Source organism: Hydractinia symbiolongicarpus, chromosome 11 (genome assembly GCF_029227915.1).
Source record: "Hydractinia symbiolongicarpus strain clone_291-10 chromosome 11, HSymV2.1, whole genome shotgun sequence".
Classification (NCBI taxonomy): Eukaryota; Metazoa; Cnidaria; class Hydrozoa; order Anthoathecata; family Hydractiniidae; genus Hydractinia; species Hydractinia symbiolongicarpus.
Genome location: NC_079885.1, coordinates 6820114 through 6843922, shown reverse-complemented (window position 1 = coordinate 6843922; position 23809 = coordinate 6820114). Strand labels below are relative to the sequence as shown.

Genomic DNA, 23809 nt, shown 5'->3' with positions numbered 1-23809 from the left:
CTGTGAATGATAGTAATGGTTTCGTCAAATCATTGTCAAATAAATGGCGCGTAGCCTTGTGGTTATGGAGTTCGCTTCGTAATCACAAGGTCCGTAGTTCGGTCCACAGCGCGGGCATGTTTAGCAAGTGTCTTTACCACAGTTACGGGTCAACCCATGCCATGTGAGGGAAAGTGGGTAGCATATTACCAGTGTATGCTTAATGTATACATTCCGAACACACGACCCACATTGATAACAGTGTTTCCTACACTGAAGTGGCTATATCCTGTATAAATATTCGGAATAATAATTCTCCGAAACTTCTTGATAGCGCTTACTTTCTTTGATATAAATACTCTGTTAAATTATTCGACTGTTCCAACGTCCTAACAACAACTTTCTTTATTGTTATTCACTGTGTAGAAGAATGCTTTATAGTAGAATGTGCTGATATGTCTAAAATTTCCTCATCAACGATGAACTGGTCACTATCAAAATCTAGTTTCAGTAAGCCTTTTGCAAATGCATTATGTACTTGATGCAAGGCATAAGCGCCAACATCTAAATTTGATGCATCATTCTCATTTTCTAACTGAGTCAGCAAACGTCTTTCAAACGCAAAATTCACATTAAGAGCAACCATTTTTAAATCCTAATGTAAGAGGTAGAACGAGTCCATTCCATGTCAATGCTAAACTTTTAAAAATGATGTAAAAATGTTCATTGGTAGAATGTCCAACAAAAATTGACCACAGCAGGAAGTAACAGCCTGGTTACTTCTTTTTGTCCAATACTGTACATAACCACCATATCGCTTCTGAATTTTAAAAATTGAAAGTGATAGAAAGATCACTGAAATCTTGAATCAATTCATCTTTTACATATAGAGAGATGCAGAACTGCAAACTATACTTAAAGTCGTTTTCTGCACTAGAAAATCAATGATTTAACTTAAAATGTTCTCTGTGTGGATTGCCCAGTTGCAAATTTCTGTTTTTTAAGGCCTAATGACGTTTGCTGCGATTTGGGCACTGCCACTATCTATTCTGAATGACTTACATAAAAGTTTATAATATGTTAGACTGTTTTAACCATGTATACCGCTTTTCCCATTTAAGAGGTTTTTTGTCATTTACTTGCTATTTTATACTATCTGAAAAAATCAACTAAAATGAGTCGAGAGATAGCATGTATACTCACTGAGGAAGGATTGAAAACAGAAATGCAATATCACAGTTACATGTTCATACAAAATTCATTCCGCACATGGTAATATGCTGCACAGCAAATGTAAATCAAACAGACATACATAACTGCATTTTTTTACGAATTTTAGGAGCATTTACATAATTTAAGGAGGATTCCAGGAATTGACCTCCTTATTATCTTATTTTAGGAACTTTAGGAGGTGTGAGAGGCCTAATTGTGTAACATGTGAAATGTTTGAAAAGAGAATTATTATTTCAACCAAAACAATCCCACACAATATTTTGTAACCGTTCATTTCATTTTATTTCATGCTAAGAGGACGCAAACAAACAAAATTTTTAATCCAACATGAATCCTTAAAAAAAGGTGGCAAAAATATCGCATCGCTCGCGCTCAGTCTGAGAAAGTAGAATCGGAAGGACATTTCAACAAGTTGAAAAAACCCGTCACACTGGCATGAAGATAACAAATTGAAAATTAAAATAAAAACACACATCTCGCTGGCATGAAGTCAGACACTGAACTTTAACAATTAAAAAACTCAACAAAAACATTCGTATTTATACTACGACTAAAAAGTTAGAAAAAAACTATGTTTGTGTGTCCACTTTCATAAATATCTGCTTACTAAATCGCTCTCTCCAACGCGTATCCATTCGTCTCAGATTTGGTAGGAGGTAGGTCATTTTTTACGGTAGTCTCAGTTACTTCGTGTCAACTTGTTGTGTGAATGTTAATCTCCGTGGAGGAGAGATTTGGAGGCCATCACCAGCATCTTTAACCGTTTTATCTGTTTGTTAGATGGGTCAGTCTCCGTCAAACACTCGATAGCAATGTTTACCTGTTCGGTAAGATTTGTTAAAACAGCCGGCATGTGCTGGCGGGTGATTTCGTCTTCTGGGTCCAACGCCATGATTGATTCTTCCATGTATCTAGAAAATTACAAAAAATGTTAAATACAAAATGTGAACCGGAAGGTTGGCTTTGTTACACAGGACTTATAACAAACACTGCTTTTAATGCAATTAAAGCTAAAGACGTTACCAAAATTAAATCCGGCAAAATTTATTTTTACAAGAATTAATGTAACAGAGATTACTAAATTGTTCAACAAAGTTAAAAGCAGAGTCGATGAAAATTATACGAAAAAACGGCATCTGATGTAATTACAAGCGTAAAAATTTTCGGACCAGGATTTTTATCTCCACAATTTAAATGGTCAGCAAAAGCAAATATTCCACGGCTTTAAAATCCCTCATTCTTCCAACAACTGCCCTGGAAAGATTAGCGAATTTCGCAGGTTTTAACAAAAATTACCAAATTATGACCACCACACCTTCCTTCTGTTTGAAATTTGACCTAAAATATGATCTTTTTGACCAAAAAATTGATTCATAAAAAATACGTGAATTGGATTAATTAAGTGTCGAAACTTGCTGGAATGATTCCTCTTCAAATAAAATTATGTTGTAAATTTTAAGTTGTTTTAAACATTATCCTAAGGGAGATTATTACATCTTACCAAGTGTAAGGATTTCATAGGAATTTAAGAGGTAGTTTTGAGTGATAGCCAATAATTAGGACTCTGGGAGATATTACATCTTACTGAAAATCCGGAAGTATTATACCAATGCAACGTAGCGTAACAAAGTGCAACCTGGAAGGGTTAAAATTTACGACGCACAACGGTTTATGTTTAACGTTTTTACTTATTTACTTGTTCGTCTACCGTTAGATTCGCACTTTTTCTTTAGTGATTCGCCTAACATTTTGCATATAGAAAACACGGATCCATGTATATGTATACCGCAGCAAAACTTTCGAAATACATTACCGCTAATGCGACTTTAGTTTAATGTTTTAAAGGATCGAATTTTGCGTATATCGTACCTTATTTTCGTTTCCGTTTCTTCGTTGAGGTGCATAGAAAATTGTTGCATCAAAGACAAAATGGTAGGCTGGGGCAGCTTATCCTTCGCTTGGAATAATTCCACAGGATCCACTTGTTTGCACAGAAACATAACGACTTCAAGATCTGAAGCGTTCAATGCAGCGTCGAAAGCTGAGTTGTAGTCGCCGAATTTTAAAAACTCCGCTACACGAGTCTAAAGAAAACACAATAGATAGTACACATATCATAACGAACGAACGAAAATGAACGAAAAAAAAACAAACGAATGAACGAACGAACGAACGAACGAATGAAGGAACGAACGAATGAACGAACGAACGAACGAACGAACGAAAAAACTCCCTGACAATCCAAGCAAAGACTTCAGAATTAGAGCATCGACAATAGTAACACAGACACCTGTCTGTATTGACCCATCAAAGGTATTAATTCGTGTCTGTGTATATAAAACCGTGTTAACTCCACACAGGAAATTAAACTTCCGTTTAGCATCTGTCCTCAGTTCGCGGTAAAACCATGTTAAGCACGTTAGTGGGAAAATAGAAACATGTTAAAAGTCATACCCTCGGATCCCGGTCATCGACCAACATCGACGCACTGACTGTGGAGCTTTGTATCAAACTCAGTGATTCATCAATCTTAGTCTTCCACTCGTTGAAAGCATCGCCAAAATGTCTGTTTACAGACTTTGCAATCAATGGAATAATCTGAGCTTCGATTGATTTCCCAAGGTTGTTTTGCATTCTAAAGTAAAATAGGCCTCTACACTGTACGCCACACAGTTCATATGACGGTTTCTTGTTTTTTTTTTGGTAACAATACAAATACAAAAATGAATTTAGGGTTCATAACAGTTATTGATATAAAATTTCTTAAATTACTCTGGCCAAATAGCACGAAATTAATATCATTTCTCCTGGTCAGTTGGCTTTAAAAAAACTTTTCTCCTTGTCTTCATGAAACTTGAGTTTTAAGCCTACATGCTGGCATCAAGAATAGAAGTTAATATCCGAACTGAACATGAACATAATATCTCTTCTTTTTCTTCACCCCAATAAATAAACAACTTTAAACATGACATATTTATCGCTCGTCAGAATATGACACAACCATAAAACATATTCATGATTAGCAAAAAAAAAAGAAGAAAAAATCCTGACATTCCCTGAATCCTTACTATCTGGTCAAGGTTATGATTCTCCCTGATCCTCCAGACGCTAAGAACCGTGTTTAAAACCAACACATTCTTCTTTGCGCAAACAACAATCATTACACAGGGCTAAAAACATTTACATTGACACATTTCCACAAAATCGATAGTTAAATAGAAACCATGCTTTGTTAGCAGGCCTTACCTATCGGTAGCATCACGCAGTTGCTTCTGCATCAAAGCTTCGAGGTTGGTTTCTACCCCACTAGTTAATCGATCTGCAGTTCCTTGGAAGGAATGTACCAAATCTTGCAGACTATTGATGAGAGGGTCTTGTTTTTCTTGTTGTTTCTGTCTCCTTACGTCCAAATGACCTTCCAGACGCTCAAGGTCTACAAGAAAGAGGGTTACGAGTTACTAAATAAAATTTCAAGTGTAGATTCCCAAATCAAAAACTTCCAAATTACACGATCATGTTATTTTAGGTATTAATTTCGCAATATTGGCGAAGAGAAGCATTTGTTTTATACAAAGATATTACTAAATATTTAAAATATTTGTTAAAATTCAACTTTTGCAGATACAAATTTCGAAAATTCTGGTACTTAAATTAACTCCCATGTACACGTGAAATTTAATACCTAAGGTATTTAAAACTCAACTATTATTTTTTTAGTACAAAGTGTACATCCAACTTTGATTAAAAGGTGATGTGATACAAACAACAGAAAAAAAGGCTAACCATCCAGGGAAAGAATAAAGTCATAGAAAACATTTACAGTTTCCTATTTAATCTAAGAACCAGGAAGTCGCTAATAGATAAGTGGCAAAATTTCTTGTCATGGCACAAAGATGTAACCCACTGTAAAAATACACATCTAAAAACAATTGCACATACCATAAAACCTCTGAACTAGGTTTATAGAAGTTTAAAAGCTCTTTATGGTGGATTTATAGCCGGGTGATGGGCTATATACTTATACAAGTATCTGTTCAGGAAAAAAAGAATTCGTTCAGGAAACAATATGTCTTACATGGAACAAGAAAACGTCATTTCAAGCATCAGATTTTGCATTTTCAACAATTTTCACGGGGCTTTGCATTCTTGATGTTTAATATTTTCCTGCATTAGGGCTTACACAGGAAGTCTATACTTGGCAGTGTTACCAAAAAAATCAATAATTGGTCTATACATGAGCGGCTTATATTATGTACACTCAAGCTTTTTTTGACTTCCTAATATACAAATATTTTATATTAACAAGCGAAAAAAGGAGGATTTTGTAATGTTAAGACCCCTTCCGTTTTGACGCCGAATCATGTGACGCCCAGAGTATTAGTATTCTACAAAGCCTTCTAACTATGACAGACTATTCACACATGGTCATCTGGTTAAATATGGTCATGGAAGGAGTTGCATTGTAGCTTAAAATGTTTAGCACGACGCAAAAGAAATTACATGAAAAAGAACTTACACTGTTTGGTCCCTTTTTGAAACGCATCGTTGATTTGTGCAAACATGGTCATCGAAGCTTTCTCAAATCCTGGTAGAAGAACATTCTTAAAAGATTCCCTGTACGCATTCGGAATCGTCCCTTCGAGTATACTTGCTGCTGCAAACCCGATCGATTCAGCTAGCGGCTATGTGAAGAAAGGAAAAGATATGAACACGGAAAAGAAATTTGTGTCTTATGTCAGGGTAATAACAGAGAGTTAACGTTTTGACGATGTACTGAGCTTTTTTACGTTTTTTTAAGACTTACTTATCTTAACTCATATTTTGAATTACTTAAGACTTGAGCAATTTTTAAGCAATTTTTTTTAGGCAATTTTTTCAATATAGAAACAGAGCTACTTAGTGCATCGCTAACACATTGGCTGGCAGCGAGCGGGATTCAATCCGCGGTTCCCAGAACTGGAAGGCGCACGATTCGCAATTTTTATTTCATGTTATTAGTTCGTTTGTAGTTCGTAGTTACAGTCATTGATCCAATCCAGTTGACTATTAAGCATTATGTTTACGACGCACGAAATAGCGCTATTTGAATTTCAAGATATTCTATTTCTTTACATATGCCAAAATGAAAATAAGAAAATGTGGCGAGCGGAATCTTAGTGGGTCAATTTAAGATTAGTCATAGGGTAAGCACTAGTTTACTTGCAAGAAGACTTATTAGATCAGGTAAAAAAGTGACGTCATTTGTCTCAATGTCTATAAGAAACCTGTTGAAAAACTTTAATAGGCTGAGAAAAGCTCCAATATTATGAAACTCATGCATACAACAAAACAAAACTAAAAAAATGTACAAAACAGCAAATGTTTTTTATATCAAAACCATAAAACCATAGTTCAAATCCTCATAAAAAAAAGCCTTGTTAATAAGAAAGTTTTAGAAAAAAGCTTCAGTTTGTCTCAATGTCATTTTTCTATTGGAGAAGAGTTTATTAGAAGGGGGTATCAAGTTTCTTTGCTAGAAAAAGACAATCATAATATCAACAACGCGAAAGAGAGGCAGATAACTTACTTTGCTTTTAATGAGTTCTTGACTTTCTTCACGAAGAGTCCTCTCCCATACAGATAATTTCTACAAAAAAAACATCGGAAAATAAACTTTATAGATCTCTACTGCAGCGACAACAAAATGGGGACATTGGTCTTCACGACCCGACCCTTAAATTACTAACCAAAATCCCAGAAATTTCTTAAAGATAGCTGAACCAAAGAAATCTTTTATGTTAACTTTCATTTTTTGATTGCTTTGAAAGACTTTCCAAGAAAATATCATTTAATTGGGACTTGTCTACAATATTCTTTGATGGTGTCAGACAATTAGTTAAAGACAAAATGTTTTTACTTTATAATTTTGAGACATTTTTCTCTCTCGTCCGCCTTTAAGAAAACTTTTTTAGACTACGAATTTTGACATTTTAAAAGCTGCTTGTTTACAAAGTTTCTGCCTGAGAAAATTTCTGCTCTTAAATACAAAAACTTTTTTGAGCACAAAAAGCTGATTTTTTAAAAAATTTTTAAAGAAGTCATAACCCAAGAATTTTACGAACCTGAAAGAAATCTCTCATTTGTTCTATCTAGAGCAAACTCAAAAAAAAAAAAAAATACAACCAAAAAATAACTATTACCTGCGCAATTTGATTGGTTAATTTTTCAAAGTATTCACGTTGGATCCTCTCCAAACCATTCAACACTGTTTGTTTCATCTCGCCTTTGATCGTCTTCTCCAACTTAATCGCTATGGTGTTGGACACAACACTCGATAACTGTTGAACTGTTCGATCCTCTCTACTTTGCACATGCGCATGAAGATCCTTGATAAACTGGTCGATACGCTGTGCTATTGTTTATATGGAATCAAGAAAGTATAAATCTAAAATTGGTGTAATTATTTGTCAGCAATTGGCGTTACCGTTATACTGAAAAAAAGAACTCTGGCTAACAACTTTTTGAATCCTGTGAAGTAGAGGACGATTACACAAAACTTGAAATCATTTTAATTAATCCAGTTAAAATCTTTTAATATTTTTCTATTTTGCAATTGTCCATGGAATTTTTTTTTCGAAATTTGATTTTGATCCATAAAAAATATCTGCATTTTTGTGCACTGTTTTTACTCATCTCCTCTATTGTCCCATAGAAATTTTTTCTTTGGTGGTGTAAAGCATTACAACGCTTAACACCAGTTATTTGCATTTAATAGTAGCTTTCTAAAAAACTGTAAGGCTATAAACGACTAAAATAAATATCAATACAAATTTTTTATTTATTATGGTTATATTGTTTTCATTTTTTTAAGCCTCACCTAATTTTTATTTTCAAAAAAAGATCTGTTACACAAGCAACAACTTGCAACAACAAATACTACTTGAAAAGATACTGCACGACTTGTTAAAATCTTTACTTGCTTTGCTGAACTGAGAGAGGGCACTCTTTTGCAGGAGTTGCATGAAGACTTTCAAATCCTCGTGATCCGTGGTGTCAGAGGCAGCAACTGGGCTTTCACCTGAAGCAGGCCGCTTTTGATTGAGCAGCTGTTTTAACATGCCCTTCATCTCGCTTAGTTCTTGCTGCTGACTGTATAACATGTGTTGTTGTTGGCTTAAAAGCTGTTGCTGTTTGTTTAAAATGGTAGCCATTTGCTGCATGTCGACAGGTGTCGTGGTCTAATAAAAAGAAACATTTTTATATAAGAAACCAGTCTATAAGAAACCTGTTGAAAAACTTTAATAGGCTGAGAAAAGCTCCAATATTGTGAAACTCATGCATACAACAAAACAAAACTAAAAAAATGTACAAAACAGCAAATGTTTTTTATATCAAAACCATAAAACCATAGTTCAAATCCTCATCACAAAAAGCCTTGTTAATAAGAAAGTTTTAGAAAAAAGCTTCAGTTTGGAAAATGTCAAATCACAATGGGTAACGGTAACGTTTACAGGATTTCTAGGAAATCTTTGTAATGCAAACTTAGGTAAGGCACATCAAGCACTCATTATTATTGTATAATCCACTAGTTGTAGATTCATTTCTTTATTTTTAAACAAATTTTTTTTTTTTTGGAAATAATATAATAATGCATAGTAAAAACATCACCATACCTTGTCACTCGTAGTGTTTGGTGTGCTGAAAGAAAGAGAAAGGTAAGTAAGTAACCAGTCACACTATGAACAGAGACTTCTACATGGTATAACATTCACGTATGAAAGCATATCCTTTAGAAGCATTACAATGACTAAAATAATCCACAATGCAGAACTAAAACTAAAAAGTTAGTAATAGTTCACCTTATCACAGGTTTCTCATCCAACACGACACCGTCTACTGCATCAAAACTAAGTGTTCTTTGCCTGTGAGCACTTGACGTCATACTTTCGTCTGGCCCGGTTTTACCGTTTATGACTACACTAGCGCTACTTTCACTATGTCCATTAACAACAGCGTCATTTGCGACGGCATCATTGCCAACTAACATTGACACATCAAAACTTAATTTCTCCATTCCATGTATCAACGACTCAGAAACAATGGAGTATTCCTCCATCACTGAGTTATTTATTTCCGTTGACTGAATATCAATCAAAGTTGTCTCTCCATCTTCGTTGTGCGAAGAAACATCAAGTTTGTTTTCAATGGGAGTAATCGAAGAAGGAAGTAGGGATATAGTAGATACAGTCGTCAGAGTGCTCTCCAGGCTACGGAAACTTGCAACTGGCGATGACAAGTCTTCATCAGATACAGACAGTGATTCGGGTGGGTTTTTGTCAGTGGTATTCTCAATAACTTCAATATCCGAAAGACCATCTCTTATTGCTGAAATATAAATGATTGTATTGTACAGTTTATAACGCCAAATCCTTTCTTTAAAAATATTATTTAAATTCTGCCTTATTCTCATGATTAAAATGTTATTATTGCTGGTTCAACTAATTTTGGAATTAAAGTTATGAGCTAATGACACGACTGAAATAATCGTTGTTAAATGACGTAAACCTTACTGTAGTACTAGGTCTAAACCATCTACATTTTATACACAAGTTGCATAATCTGTTTTTCACAACTATTTGACTTGCTGCCAGCAGCTATAATTCAATTATTTCACGTTGGAAAAAAAGACATATCATTCGCCTGCTTCATGTTGGCAAACTTGTTTCACGTCGGAAATACAGAAAAAACACAAAATTGAGTGATAAAATTTGGGCAAAACTTAAGTTCAAGTTACAACCAACTTAAAGGGGCTACAAAACAGGCTGTTGATTTTTTACTTTAGCGACTTACATGAAAGTCGAGGTGGTAGGGTTATCGGCGACCTTACTTGATCCGTTTTGTAGCTCCTTTAAACAAAAACCACACCGGCAAACATTTGCCGAAATAATTCAACTTTGTTAACATGTCGGCATTCGCCTCTGCAATTGCCGAGTTTCGACACAAATTAGAAAGGCAGACATGGTAGATCACAAGTGTAAAACCGTTCACCCTACTAGAATAGGGAAGACTTACATAGGTCATCTTGAGAAGCTGTCGAAATGGAAGGTGGAACAGTATGCACTGACGTGCTTGCTTTAAACTTTATTGACAGTTTCTGCAATGCTCTATAAGGAGAACATCACAAAAAACAATAAATAACAAAACAAAAGGGTTGTTGGTTCTTTTATAAGAAAGTGTCGGAATGCCCCTGTATAAAGTCGAGACATCTTCCACACCGGCCAAAAGCTTAGCTGCAGCTAGACTTTGTTGCATTTGTTATAAACTGTTATAAATCTTCAGTACCAAGTCTAAATATCGCCTACGGACAGGAAACAAACCTTTTTTGGAAACCACCTGAACTCTGCACTCAAGTGAGAGGAAAAGGCATACAGAAGTGGTTGGAAATATTGAGGATATCCAGCAAGCAAAACACATCATTGTTTCAAACATTCATGCATAGGCGGAAAATATTGCGCAAAAAAAAAAAAAAAAATTGATACAGTGGACTCTCCATAACTCGAACTCTCACGAGGAATCAGAAATCGTTCGAGTTATGGAGCGGTTCGAGTAAAAGACAGTTTGGACATTTTGCTAGTTTATCCTTTATACATAAGCCCCTTACAAGAAAACGATGTATTAGAGTAATTATCTACCTTACGGGTGAGAAGTAAGTCGTAAACAAGTTATTTCAGTTGATTAAATCTATTCTGTAATGAAAAAATCCGTAGTTACAGTTCGTTCACTGATCAAATTGATATGTTTAATATTATCATTTAAATCCTTGAAAGACTCCAACATTTGACATTCGAACGGCGCGTTCGAATGACTTCGTTCGAATGATCTAAGGGACCGAACACACGTAGAAAATATTCGAATCAGAAAAAAACTCTGAAATTCTTTAATTTTCAGATTGTTTGAGTTATGAAGAGCGAAAATAGCCTAATATGCTTTCAAGGGACAAAAAATATTGTTCGACTTAAGGAGATTTTCGAGTTATGGAGATTCGAGTAGTAGAGAGTTGATTCGGAAATTTTCCTGGTGCCTACGAATTCGTTCGAGTTAAGGAGCGGTTCGAGTTAAAGGGTTCGAGTTATGGAGAGTCCACTGTAACATTAACAACAATAAAAATGGACCTTAATAGAGAAAAATACCTCTTTTGAATTGCAAATAAAGTAACCACAGACAAATTTGATTTTTCTTCTTTCTCTTCCTTGTCTTCGCTGTCGTCCAGGTCAGCTTCAGCTTCATCAGAAGAGGACCTGCTTTTACGTTCTTTTGCAACGTTTATTGCAAAACTTAGCAAGGGTTCTTTCAAAATAAACTCAGAAATAGATATGAAGGAGGAATTTTCTTTTTCGAGATCGTGATGCATTTGACAGATATACAGGACCTAGTAAAAAATTCAATCCAACAAAGGTGTCAAGAGACGATTATTAGAAACAAAAATGGAGAGCTAGACTCTGTTAGTGGGGTTAATTTCAAAATGGTGTGGAACAGTCAAATTTTACAAACTAATAGTTCTAATTGTGTCACTATAGACAAATTGTGCAGGTTATGATGGCTGAATCTTGAAATACAAAATAAATGAGTTCACCATCTATAGGATTTTATGTTCAGCATTCTAGCTAAGGATATATTCTTGTTTGCCTCAATCTCTAAATATCTTATTAAATGTCCAAGGCTGTTTATTAAAAAAAGATTGCGTTGAGAAACCTATCGTATATATTATAACATGAAGACATACATCAAACCAAAAAAACTAACCTGCCTGTGAATATCAGAAAGTATGAGATACTTTGCAGATATATCCAACGCTACTTTAAAGCAAGGTGAACTAAAAAGATAATTAAAAATAATAAAACCAGCAACAGATTCACACACAATCATGTTTGATAGAATAGAAGCTATTTTTCTTTGTGTTTTATAGTATCATAACAAAACTAGTCTTAAGCATATACAAAAAAGCCACAGAAATTTGCCTGTCGTATGTTTCCTGTATTGGTATTTCGTGCCCCTTAGCATAAAAATTACTTTGCAGGAGGTCCAAAATAAAGCTACAGAATTAAGACTATTATAAACTAGACGATAAGCCTGTAGAATTATCCACTTAGGCAGAAAAACAAGGGAAGAGAACTGTTGGCTAAAATAATGTATATGGACAAGTTCTTTTTTAGGAACAGTTACAGAGATATCAGGGTTTAAAGAATTTTTAATAATGTCATTAACCTCTCTGTTATAAAATGAGAATTAACCCAGCTCCAAAATTGGACCCATTTTGGACTTAGAAGGGACTGAATTACCCATGCAAAAGATGGCGTCAGTTTAATTCCATCTGTTCCAAGTTATTTGGCCTCAACTTTAAAGTGCAATACAATATTGTCAAAGATTTCTAAATTACAGAACAGTTTCAAAGGTGATGTTTTTTAGACTTCGTCAAAGAAAATTAAAAATAATATAATCCAATTTGCAAAAGTCGCAGACAGATACACAGACTTTTTTTCTTAGTATAATAGATATTCCATTATGAACATTCACATTTACAAGGTGGTAAATATAACTTACGTGATTGCACTATCAGTGTACTTGTCAAACCTAAAAAATATAACGTCAAACATATAGAAACGATACAACATTAGCACGGGTTGTTTCTTTCTTTTTTAAATAATTTTGTTAAAATGACCAAAATTTTTTTGCAGTCAAACAAATTTACACCTACTCAAAAACATTCAAATAAAAAAAATTAAAGTAATGGGGTTCTAAATTAAATTCTTTGCGTCAAAAATGATTTTTAATTCCTTTTGTGGCATCAGGTACCCACATTTTCAATGATCTCCCCACCTTCTCTGTTCCATTTTTCTAGATGATTATCGTCCATTCAAATTGCAAATACCGAAATTTTCCTATTTTCTTGGAAAAAAAACAATTCCTAGGCTAACTTCTTATATATAACCTACCTTAAGGTTTGCATACACTCCCATTTGACAGCGCACCAAATTTTTAAAACCGAATTCCTTGCAGTCCCAGTTATAAGGTATCTCCAAAACGGTGAAGAGTCATCACTAACAACTAAGTTGTCACAAAAGAATAAACATGATACAGGTTCTCCATCATGTGGTTCCCACTCGTGAAGACAGCTAAATATAAACAGCAATGCAGTGCCGATTGCGAAAACTATACATAAGTATGAAACTACGAGTATGGGTAATTTCTCCTGTTGGTACTCCACTTGTATGTGACGAGTATTCTATCTCAAATACTCTCACTTGTTTGCAATTGTACTCACACAATGAAACATTCTGATATTCTCTGAAAACGTGTTTCGGTTTTTTACTCTACTTTAAGAAAAGAGAGTTAGCGGAAAGGTACTTTTAAGATACCAAAATCACAAAGAAATTTAACTTTCGCAGCTAACTCTTTTTGGAAATCAAAGTTGCTTACGCAAACTTTCTTGTTTGTGTATGCACACATCATGCTGGCATGTGTAAAAAGCGCATCAGTCAAATAACATTTGCTAACTTTCCAGAGTTAAGAGAATTAAATTTTTATAAAGACTTTTATTGCTTATTTTGATTTTTGTAGTTTATTAAGTCACTGTTTGAAAGATTATTCCAGTGGTCAATTTTAAACAGTGTATTTCGTTTTCTGGTTGTATGAGACATTTTTTTTGGGGAATTGAGAAACATATGGTGCAGAAAACTAGATAAAAAAGAAAAGCAACGACTCTTTTTTATTTAAATTTTATTTCAGGTTTGATTTTTTACGTTTTCCTCGAACGGTCTGTTGTGAGCATTTTTCAGCTTTTTAAACATGAAAAAACTTTTCATAAAAGCATTTTAACTTAATAAATTTATTGCTAAGTGGAATTTTTGTATTAAAAAAATGGGTTGATATTTTATGGAACTTTATAACTTTTTAGGAACAAAAGTTTCATTAAATTGGAAAATAAAATTTACGTTGGAGGATCTTCAGCCTCAAAGTTCAAGCTCCAAAATTTAACGTCACCATCCAAACTGCATGTAGCCAGCACTTGTGTGTCAGGAGATAATGCCAGACTTGTGATTTCCTTAAAAAATGTAAAAAAAAATATAAAGAGAAAATTGCCCCTTTTTATTTAAGTTGTGAAGAAGTTAAATTATACATAAGACCGCCTTGATGAAATTCCTATTTTGGTTTTAGAAATGTGTATCTCTAATTTAAAACATGTATCTCTACAACTTGCAGCCACCCTGTTTAAAAAAACATTTTAAATATGCACCTGTAAAAAGTTAGCAAATAAACACTCACCTCAGTATGGCCCTTCTCAATGCGAATAACACCTTTTGTAATATCATCTCTAGAAAGTTCCTCAACTTCTTTAAAATTTTCTTTTATAGTATGTATGTTAAAAACTTCAGCCTCACATCCAGAGGACAAAGCTACCATTGGTTCATGACCTTCCATAGGAAGTAAAAGATTAGGTGCCCAAACAACTCGACGAGTTTTTGCAGTGTCAATGTGACTTCTTACTACCTTTATAATTATTTTAGATCTTGGGTTTAGTTAAAGAAATTTATAAACAAGGCTTTTTTTACATGAAGTTTCTAATGTATTCACAAAACCAAAAAAAAAAAATTTCTGAAAACGAATGATGTGTAGTTGATTCTAAAAAATACCAGTGCAATCATCTCTCTACTTTTTGTCTGTCTTAAATTGTTCCTTTTCTTTCTATTTTTACAACTGTCCACTGTACCGTAACGAGGTTTTGAAAAGATACTTTACATTTCCTTCTGTTTCAAATATATTGAAGACAAATAGTGTGCCTTCTGAATCGACACAAGCCAACTGGTTAGACTTAAACGATTCAAAATTAACGTCTTCAACACATTTTTTAAACCCACGCAGTAATACACGAGACGATGTGTGATGATTGATAACACGAACATGATCATCTGCACTTCCTTTAGCTAGTAAATAAAAGGTATTTAATACAGAGATAATTTTATTATTTAACAATAAAGGCAGCTTTAGGGATTAGCAAGTTTATGCTAACTGGCCGAGTATGGGCCAATTAATACCATGCCAACTTTATGCATACTCATACTCATCTACATACTCGATGGTTTGTCAAAGAAATGGGTTTTAGTTAAGACACCAAATGTATGCAGTCATCTAAAGCTGTAATATTCATTTCTTGAGAATTAATTTTCACAGTCTGTTTTCAAATTTAAGGGTTTATTAGAAATCACAATCCTCTAATTTTTAGTGCTTGAATTAAACGCTAAAAATGAACTGTGAATAAAGACCTAATATAACTAATTTTTTTTTCTTTTGAAGGTAGAAGAATGACTTTACAACAAGCCTAAACATTACACTGTGTTTTGTTGCAATATGCAAATTTTATTTTTGTAAGTAAATTTTATCAGCCAGAACATAAGTGAAAGCAAACCACGATTGCCAATCTCTTAATTTAAACCAATCTGTTACTTATTAATTTAGAGCTATTAAATGATATTATTTTGGAGTCTTTTTAACACCTACAGAGATCTGAAAACAAGTAGCAGGCACATCTAAACCAAAATAACAGTTCACAAACCAAAATGACAGTACACAAACCAAAATGACAGTACACAAACCAAAATGACAGTACACAAACCAAAATGACAGTACACAAACCAAAATGACAGTTCACAAACCAAAATGACAGTTCACAAACCAAAATGACACTACACAAACCAAAATGACAGTTCACAAACCAAAATGACAGTTCACAAACCAAAATGACACTACACAAACCAAAATGACAGTACACAAACCAAAATGACAGTACACAAACCAAAATGACAGTACACAAACCAAAATGACAGTACACAAACCAAAAATGACAGTTCACAAACCAAAATGACAGTACACAAACCAAAATGACAGTACACAAACCAAAATGACAGTACACAAACCAAAATGACAGTACACAAACCAAAATGACAGTTCACAAACCAAAATGACAGTTCACAAACCAAAATGACACTACACAAACCAAAATGACAGTTCACAAACCAAAATGACAGTTCACAAACCAAAATGACACTACACAAACCAAAATGACAGTACACAAACCAAAATGACAGTACACAAACCAAAATGACAGTACACAAACCAAAATGACAGTACACAAACCAAAATGACAGTACACAAACCAAAATGACAGTACACAAACCAAAATGACACTACACAAACCAAAATGACAGTACACAAACCAAAATGACAGTTCACAAACCAAAATGACAGTACACAAACCTTTCAAAACATACGCTATGTATGTACTATTACAGGATACAAGATTTCCAGAGTAATATTTTTCTTCCCATTCAAATTTTGATATTTGACTAACTTTAATCTAAAAAAATATATATACAATTTACTGCAGAGCAGTAGATGGTCTTTGCATATTGTTTTTTGCATGCGTTTTTACTTTAAACATGTTAAAGAGAACTTTAATTTGAGTGTTTTAGTTGGTCCAAGTTCCTTCAACTATTTTTTAATCAATTATTGCGTGATTATGAAACTACAACAGATTAAACTTGATCAGTTCTGGAAAACTTCACCTTTTTTTTTTTTTTTTCGCATAATCAAAAGAGTTTGTATTTCATTTTTTGTTATAAGTGACCCAATGTTCAGCCCAAAGTTCATCTACAACCCACACAAAGTATGTTATGACAAGTCAGCGAATTTTGAAATTTGTCCCTCAAATAGTTATATAGGCCGTTTTCGGGAAATTGGACTTTTTGAAGTTCACTTATCAATGTTTACAGTGTATTTTTGACTTAAAATCGTAGGTTATTTGGTTACATCCCAACTTTCAAGATGTGCTAGTTGTTGCTGACATTAACATGTCCAATTTTTTTTAAATTTCGGGTTTTTGTGGGCCCTGGTATCGATTATTCCATCAAGTGGATGTGTTAGAAAGTACAAATGGGGCAATTTAAGTGAATAATTAGTTAGTTTGGCCAGATATAGCTTCAGTGCTACATGCTTGTAAAATTATACAGGAAGAAATGACATAATTATTAAAGAGAAATGTTAAAACAACAAATACGGAGCATAAAGCAAAAATAAACTCCAATCTCCATAACGCCTCACCCCCAGGGCTCTAACTTCTGATAGCATTTTTGTTACTCTTTAAAATTGAAACACAAGCTTTGTATATCATTAAACTTTAAAAAATGTGGGTGGCAGCGGCTATATGCAGCATATATGTTAATGAGATTTTTTTCAAAACAAACAAAGAGAAAAGCATAAAAAAAAGTTTTCCACACACCCTCTTAATACGGCCAAAAATCAATAAATAATCACAAGGTTGTAAAAAGTTAAAGCTTGTGAAATCTACTTCTCTTTTTCTTTATTGCATATTTTAACTATATCTGCTGACTCAGGAAATTAAAAAATTGAACATAACTGATTCTATATGTGCTTGAAGGCCAATATTTTCAGGACATAATAACAACAGATGAGACATTGACTGTAAAATCTTATCTGTTTAAATGGCTAAAAAAGGGTTATTGCCACCTTAAAAAGAAACAGAATGTGGAAAAAGTTAGTGCATTCTCAGCTTCGTCTTCCAGCTTATCAAGGAAATAGCTTCTAAGTAAAAAAAAATGGTTGCACAGGTAACAAATACTGACATTGTTGTCCACAGATTATATAACATTCTTGTTAGTTTCTTGTTGTTTCTTGTTGTTTCTAGATTCTTGTTTAAAGTTATTACCTTGTTACTAGCTGTATTACTGTCTGTTGTGTTTAATTCACTAGCTTTTACAAGGACGTTGTTACCAAATACTGGGAAAGAACTTTGTGAATCATCTCCTTTACATTGTCTAAAAGAGAAACTAAGTCTCATTAAAATGTAGTTTTCTGTGCAAGTTAAGGGATTTACATTTTAGAAAATCCACAGAAATGTTCTCACTGCTACTCACAGCTACAGTCTTTAGCTTAGAAAATAAATTGATGTTCTTGATATTTTGTTCATTTTTATCTTTTTTTCATGCATGTTCTGTAAAATGGTTTTTTTGGCAAAATATTATGATTTATGGAAATTCTTATTTTCATTTTTACAAAATCTCAGCTTGTATAAACTTTATGCTTATAAAAAAAGGCATAATTATTTTTGCCAGTTGCAAGAAGAAAAATTGATTTTACCATGCTGGACTGTGAGGTGTTTTTTTAGAGCAAAAAGGCAATAAAAAGTACATATATATATATATATACATAACTGTGCTGTGAGCACTACATTTCAATATGTGTAATATTCTGGCATGATCTCACAGGCATATTGATTTTATTTCCATTACAATATTAAAAAAATCTAGGTATGTATATAATTTGATATATAATTCTCAAAAACCATATTTCCAATGTTTTTGTATATTTACTTGGGGAGGGCTTTAATCATTACTAAATCGGAACAATCTAAAAAAAAATTGAACATACATATCTTGGTGTTCAAGTATTACTTCAGTAGGCTCCATATTTCTAAATCATAAAACAAGAAATATGCAATCTTACTAGATAATTTCCCTAAAAGCTAAAATGGTTGAAGTTTGAAACTTTCTTTAAGTCGTCACAAACCCGAAGTTGAAAAACTGCTGACACTACGAACGTACATCAAATACACTTAGGCATAAATAAGATAACTAAAAACTGGGATTTCAACAATCTCCATGCTCCTTTCACATTTTTACATATGCGCAGATAAACCATAATAAAATATATGGCATCTTTTGCTACTATTGTCTAAAAGCACTAACAGAGCGTTTTCTTGTTATTTTAAAACAAAATATGGTGATGTTTAAGTTTAACAGGGCTGTTTCCTTGTCATTTAATCTAAATATGGCGATTAAGCTACAATATGTTAACTCGTCCAAAATACGTAGATTTTTAGGCCTCCACACGTTATGTTTTCTCATTTTTTATAGAACAAAATATGGCGATTTGAAGCATCATACAGTCATTTTCTTGTTATTTTAGAATGAAATAATGGGATTTTAAAACTTTGTACAAGGTGTTTTCTTTTTTTTCCTATAACTACAGTACTGTGAAAAGGTTTGTTAACATCGTGTTCGTGTAACGAGCGTGGTGCACACGAACCACGATAAAATCGTGGTCTTTATGTATCACAAACATTCAAACATTCATCGTGGCCACCACGCTAATATTATTATCTCCACGAAAGATCGTGTGTCCCACCATTATTTTCGTAAGCTCCACAATTTTTATAGCTAGTATAATTTAATTTTTTTTCTTTTCAAAAAAGTCTTTCATTAAAGTTAATTTGTTTGTTTCAGGTTTTATCAAGCTAAAAAAGCATATTCGTAGTTTTTTCTTGGTGTATAATTTTTCGTCATGCACGCGATTGCATATTTACGAAATGTCATTTGTCTAGAAAAGTTAAATTTGTCTGCGCCGATAGAAATGCTTTTTTAGATCGCATTTTAAAAGTTAAAAAACGAAATGCGGCGATAGAAATGCTTTTTTAGATTGAAGTTAAAAAGTTTATAAACGAAATGCGGCGATAGAAATGTTTTTTTAGATTATTATATGATTATTATATAACAAGCTTTATGACAATGAATTAAAACAACAAGCGTTAATTTATTTTTTTGCCGTCGGGTTTTGATTTAATTGATAAACTAATATGGTCTTTGTTGTTTTACAATAACAGTTATCAATCATGGACACCACGGTGTAATGTTTAATTTTTGTTTGTGTAGTCCACGAAACATGAACGTGAGGTCCACAATTGTTAAAAAATTACGCATCATGGGCTATTGTGGTTCGTGCGTAACATGAAATAAACACGAACCACAATGTTAACAAACCTTTTCACAGTACTGTATTCGTGTATGAAACAGGTAAAACTTAGCCTATAGTTATATACATTTGCATTATTTCCTTTTGTTGATTCCACAACACTATAATAATTAAATACAGCTAATTAATGAGCTAAATACCCTATTTTCTGGTATATAACCCGCACATCGTATAACCCGCAGCTCAGCTGTTTTAGGGAGTTATAAACTAGATTCTAACAGATAGCCCACACCTTCGTATAACCTGCATAAAATTTTAATCAATGTGTTTTACTTACCCGCACCTTTGCATAACCCGCATCATGTTAAGAAAAAAATCCAGCGTATTTTTACTTACCTTTATCATTTTATAAACAAGTGCGTGTGTTCTGTTTTTTCATTCTGGAGACAAGTGGGGGACGTTTAAACTGGTGAACCCCAAACACGAGAACCGAGTGTCTGAACTAGCGACTCTCTCAGTCTTAACTTCCTTGTCTTCGATTGCCGAAATAATAATGAATTAAAATTAATTTGAAAAGTCCATCTTCTGCTAATGCTGACGGTACTAAATCAGACAATGCTGTTTTTTTTATTTGTAGACATAAGTTTCAGCGAATAATAACTCTTGCTTCCTGCGATTAAACAAACAAACAAATAAAAAACCATTCTATCAGGTTATAAACCTAAAGTAAAATCTGTTTTTTAGGTATATTTAAGTTTTTTTGGCATAAAAATAAACAACATAATAATTATCATGGATTGTCTGTAACAGCGATGTACAGAACGTTCTTTTCTAATGTTTATAGAATTTTGTTATCTATTTATATCTCAGCAATCACAGTGTGCATAATGAACTGAATGGCGGCAATGTGGAGGAGATAGTTGCGTGTGTATTATTAATTGTATAATTTATATTTATTTTTTATATTTTGAGTTGCCACCTGTTGCTCGAAGGTAACGAAGATAAAAAAGAAAATTATTATCTATACTTTAATTTCAACATTTTTCAAAATTTTTAACAGGAATTATTAATTAAGTCCTGGGCACTAGGTTGTGAAATACGTGTCAATTAAGCCTAAAAATGATACCTGCTATATAGCTCTATTACCAAAAGCAAATCATTTCAATGTGCTCAATGTGATTGCAAAGATATAAATAGATTAAAATTACATTCAACACAAAAGAAAAATGATCTCCAGAATTAAAGAGAGAGCTCATAATATTAGCAATGGCAAGCTAAAGAAAGTTAAAGAAAGCAATTTCACTGTGTAAAAAAATTTAATCACATAATCACAGAAGAATGCAGGAGGATAATTGGGTAAGAAAGTGTAGAGACTTGATAGTTCCTGGGGCAAAGCCCAGAGGCAGACCAAGAAAGACTTGGCAGGAGGTTATAAGGACAGACTTGATAGAGAAGAAGTTGAGTTTAGATCTAACACAGTCTAGATCAGATTGGAAGAGGGTCATTAATATACCCCGTCCAACCCATGCTAGCATGGAAAAGGGACGTTAAGCCGAGAATGATGAGTTGAAGTCAGATTACGTGGATATAGGATTGCGCATGCAGTTATATTAATGTACGCATTTTATCCCGTTGGTACTATTTTCTCCATTGAATGTATAAACTTAAAATTTCACAATAAATGACAGAAAATACAAAACTTATCACATAACCCGCACCACAATATAACCCGCACCAAAGGTGGAAGTCGTAAAAATCAACTTATAACCCGCTGGTTATATACCAGAAAATATGGTAAACTTTGTGTGCAATACCTGAACTCTATTGTTTTTAACATGTAAAAGTAGCTTACGGTGGACATGGTGGACCGGTTAGGCCAAATGTAGCCTAGTTAAGACATAACAATCTGTAATGCTATGATTAAGTGACTATGATTCCAAAATTGTCACTCATGTCTCAATATGTTTGCGCACATGAGAATTATGTTAAAAAGAAATATAACCTAATTAGGTTATGCGTTGCCTATTTAGGTATACAGTACAATACGAAATAATTTAATGAAGATTTTCAACTTGCAAAAGGTCATCAAAAAAAATTTAGAGGCCTGGGACGAGCAAGATATTAGCAAAAAAATAATGTTAATCAATTCCCTTTTATAATACCTATGCATAGATAATAGAGTTTGAATACACACCGCTTAACAGGTCTAAAATTATTGATAAGAGAAAGTATCAAGATTTGCTATTATTTAAATATGACATCATAATCCATGCAGCATAATTAAATCTAAAATTCTTTAAATGTGAATATCTTGAGAACGGAAAGAGCTGTTTAAAAAATTGAAAAAGACTTGTTAACCAACTTTTAAAACTATATGATATAAGTCCAACGTCATTTTATACATTAGATTAGTTTTTTTTGTGGTTATCTTTCGTTAACTAATTATTCTTTAATTTTAACATTTTTAGCATTCTTCCCCCTACGAACTAGGTTTGTTTTCACCCTGCGAAATTTTAAAAATTGCGGATGTAGCACAAATGTGATTCGTCAATTAAGCAAAATGTCATTCATCACTACGGCAACAAAGCTGAGCCGAATCCGTAAATTTAAGCTGTACTGCATCCTAGTTGGATGTCACGTGATACAGCCTATTTAGGCGGCAATTTTAAAACTTTAAATTTAGCGGATCCCCAGGGTGCTACGAAAAACTAATGTATTGGAGATGTTTATATTCAGGTACATATTGGATTTATTCAATAGATATATGCCAAAATTTAGTTAAATGTGTGTTTTAGACGATCAAAGTATTGTACATCTTAAAAAAGCTGTAAAACGCCTAATTAAGCTAACATCAAAATTAAGCTGTACAGCTCCAGTGGTCCTAGAACTAGCTACTATATAGCCTGAATTAGAGGGAAAACACTATCTAGCTAGCATTTCAAGTCAAGGTAAACACCTAATTAGGTGATATGGTTTAATTAGGTGAGTCATTAGTTAGGCGATGTGATGTGGCGACCTGTGTAGTCTAACTAGGCGAACGAAAACTTACTTGTCAGTCAGCAGGGAAATCCTCTTAATTAAGTGTCAATTGATGTTTCCTTAGCTTAGTTAGCTAGCAGATTTCTCTGAGTACATGTGAATTAAATGAATAATGAATTTTTTCATTCATTAACATACCTTTTAGATTGCTATATTTCCTTGTATGAAGTTAGAAAGAATGTTTACTCTCTACAAAAATAAAAATAGCTTTCGAGTTTTACTTTCTTTTTCGCCTTTTTCCCACCTCGATCTCATGGAGTAGTCTGGAGTAAATGAGTCATCCTGACCCTCGTTCTGCGACCCCCAGTCATAGCAAAAACCAACCCCCTCTGCAACAAATTCAAATGCATGAAAAATTAAAATGTCGCGAAAAATTGAGTTAGACGCGAAACGCGAAATTAAAATGCTGCAATAAAACCGCGAATTTAAATTATCTATTGTTTAAAAAAAATTTTCTTAAAACCGATGAAAAAATAGATGGAAGCTTGTCCGTTTTAAAATTTAGTCGAGAAAAAAATTCAGTAGACACGATATGGCCCTTGATGACAGTGATGACCGAGATGACGAAGTTTTCGAGCCACAGCGACACTTCACTGACGTATTTCGTGAATTTACAGAATAATTGTTATTCAGTGTTCTCTTCAATTAACTGGCACTCTAAAAGGCGGACACCTCCGATTAGCGGACACTTTGTTCATACACTCTGATTAGCAGACAATATTTTTTGCACCAAAGAGCAAATAAGGCTTTTGTTCTC

General features: G+C 33.5%; 1 protein-coding gene across 2 annotated transcripts; it reads right to left on the bottom strand.

The window, feature by feature from the left end:
- Positions 1-1688: 1688 nt before the first annotated feature.
- On the bottom strand, positions 1689-23346 carry LOC130613762 (enhancer of mRNA-decapping protein 4-like). 2 transcript variants are annotated; one of them, XM_057435102.1, is made up of 22 exons: positions 23191-23345; positions 18694-18735; positions 17972-18080; positions 16504-16603; positions 14984-15173; positions 14515-14758; positions 14184-14293; positions 13185-13364; positions 12793-12822; positions 11995-12064; positions 11382-11620; positions 10264-10355; positions 9051-9576; positions 8865-8889; positions 8144-8429; positions 7392-7603; positions 6779-6838; positions 5729-5894; positions 4459-4645; positions 3667-3847; positions 3082-3296; positions 1689-2123 (listed from the first exon to the last, which is right to left on the bottom strand). In XM_057435102.1, the coding sequence occupies exons 2-22, from the start codon at positions 18729-18731 to the stop codon at positions 1925-1927; spliced, it is 3459 nt and encodes a 1152-aa protein (XP_057291085.1). In that variant the 5' UTR covers positions 18732-18735; positions 23191-23345; the 3' UTR covers positions 1689-1924. The 2 variants fall into 2 exon arrangements, with proteins under 2 accessions (XP_057291085.1, XP_057291086.1); XM_057435103.1 differs by lacking the exons at positions 1689-2123; positions 3082-3296; positions 3667-3847 and adding an exon at positions 3854-4382 and having other exon boundaries at positions 23191-23346.
- Positions 23347-23809: the final 463 nt, after the last annotated feature.

Bases quoted from the DNA above. Each gene is read 5' to 3' on its own strand.
- LOC130613762 (XM_057435102.1), bottom strand. From the start codon at position 18,731: ATGGAGCCTACTGAAGTAATACTTGAACACCAAGATAT. The intron at 16,604-17,971 runs GTAATAACTTTA...ATATTTTTTTAG, and splicing joins GTAATACAGCTAGTAACAAG to ATTAAAGTTAGTCAAATATC. The intron at 4,646-5,728 runs GTAAGTTCTTTT...TCTTTCTTGTAG, and splicing joins TCAAAAAGGGACCAAACAGT to ACCTTGAGCGTCTGGAAGGT.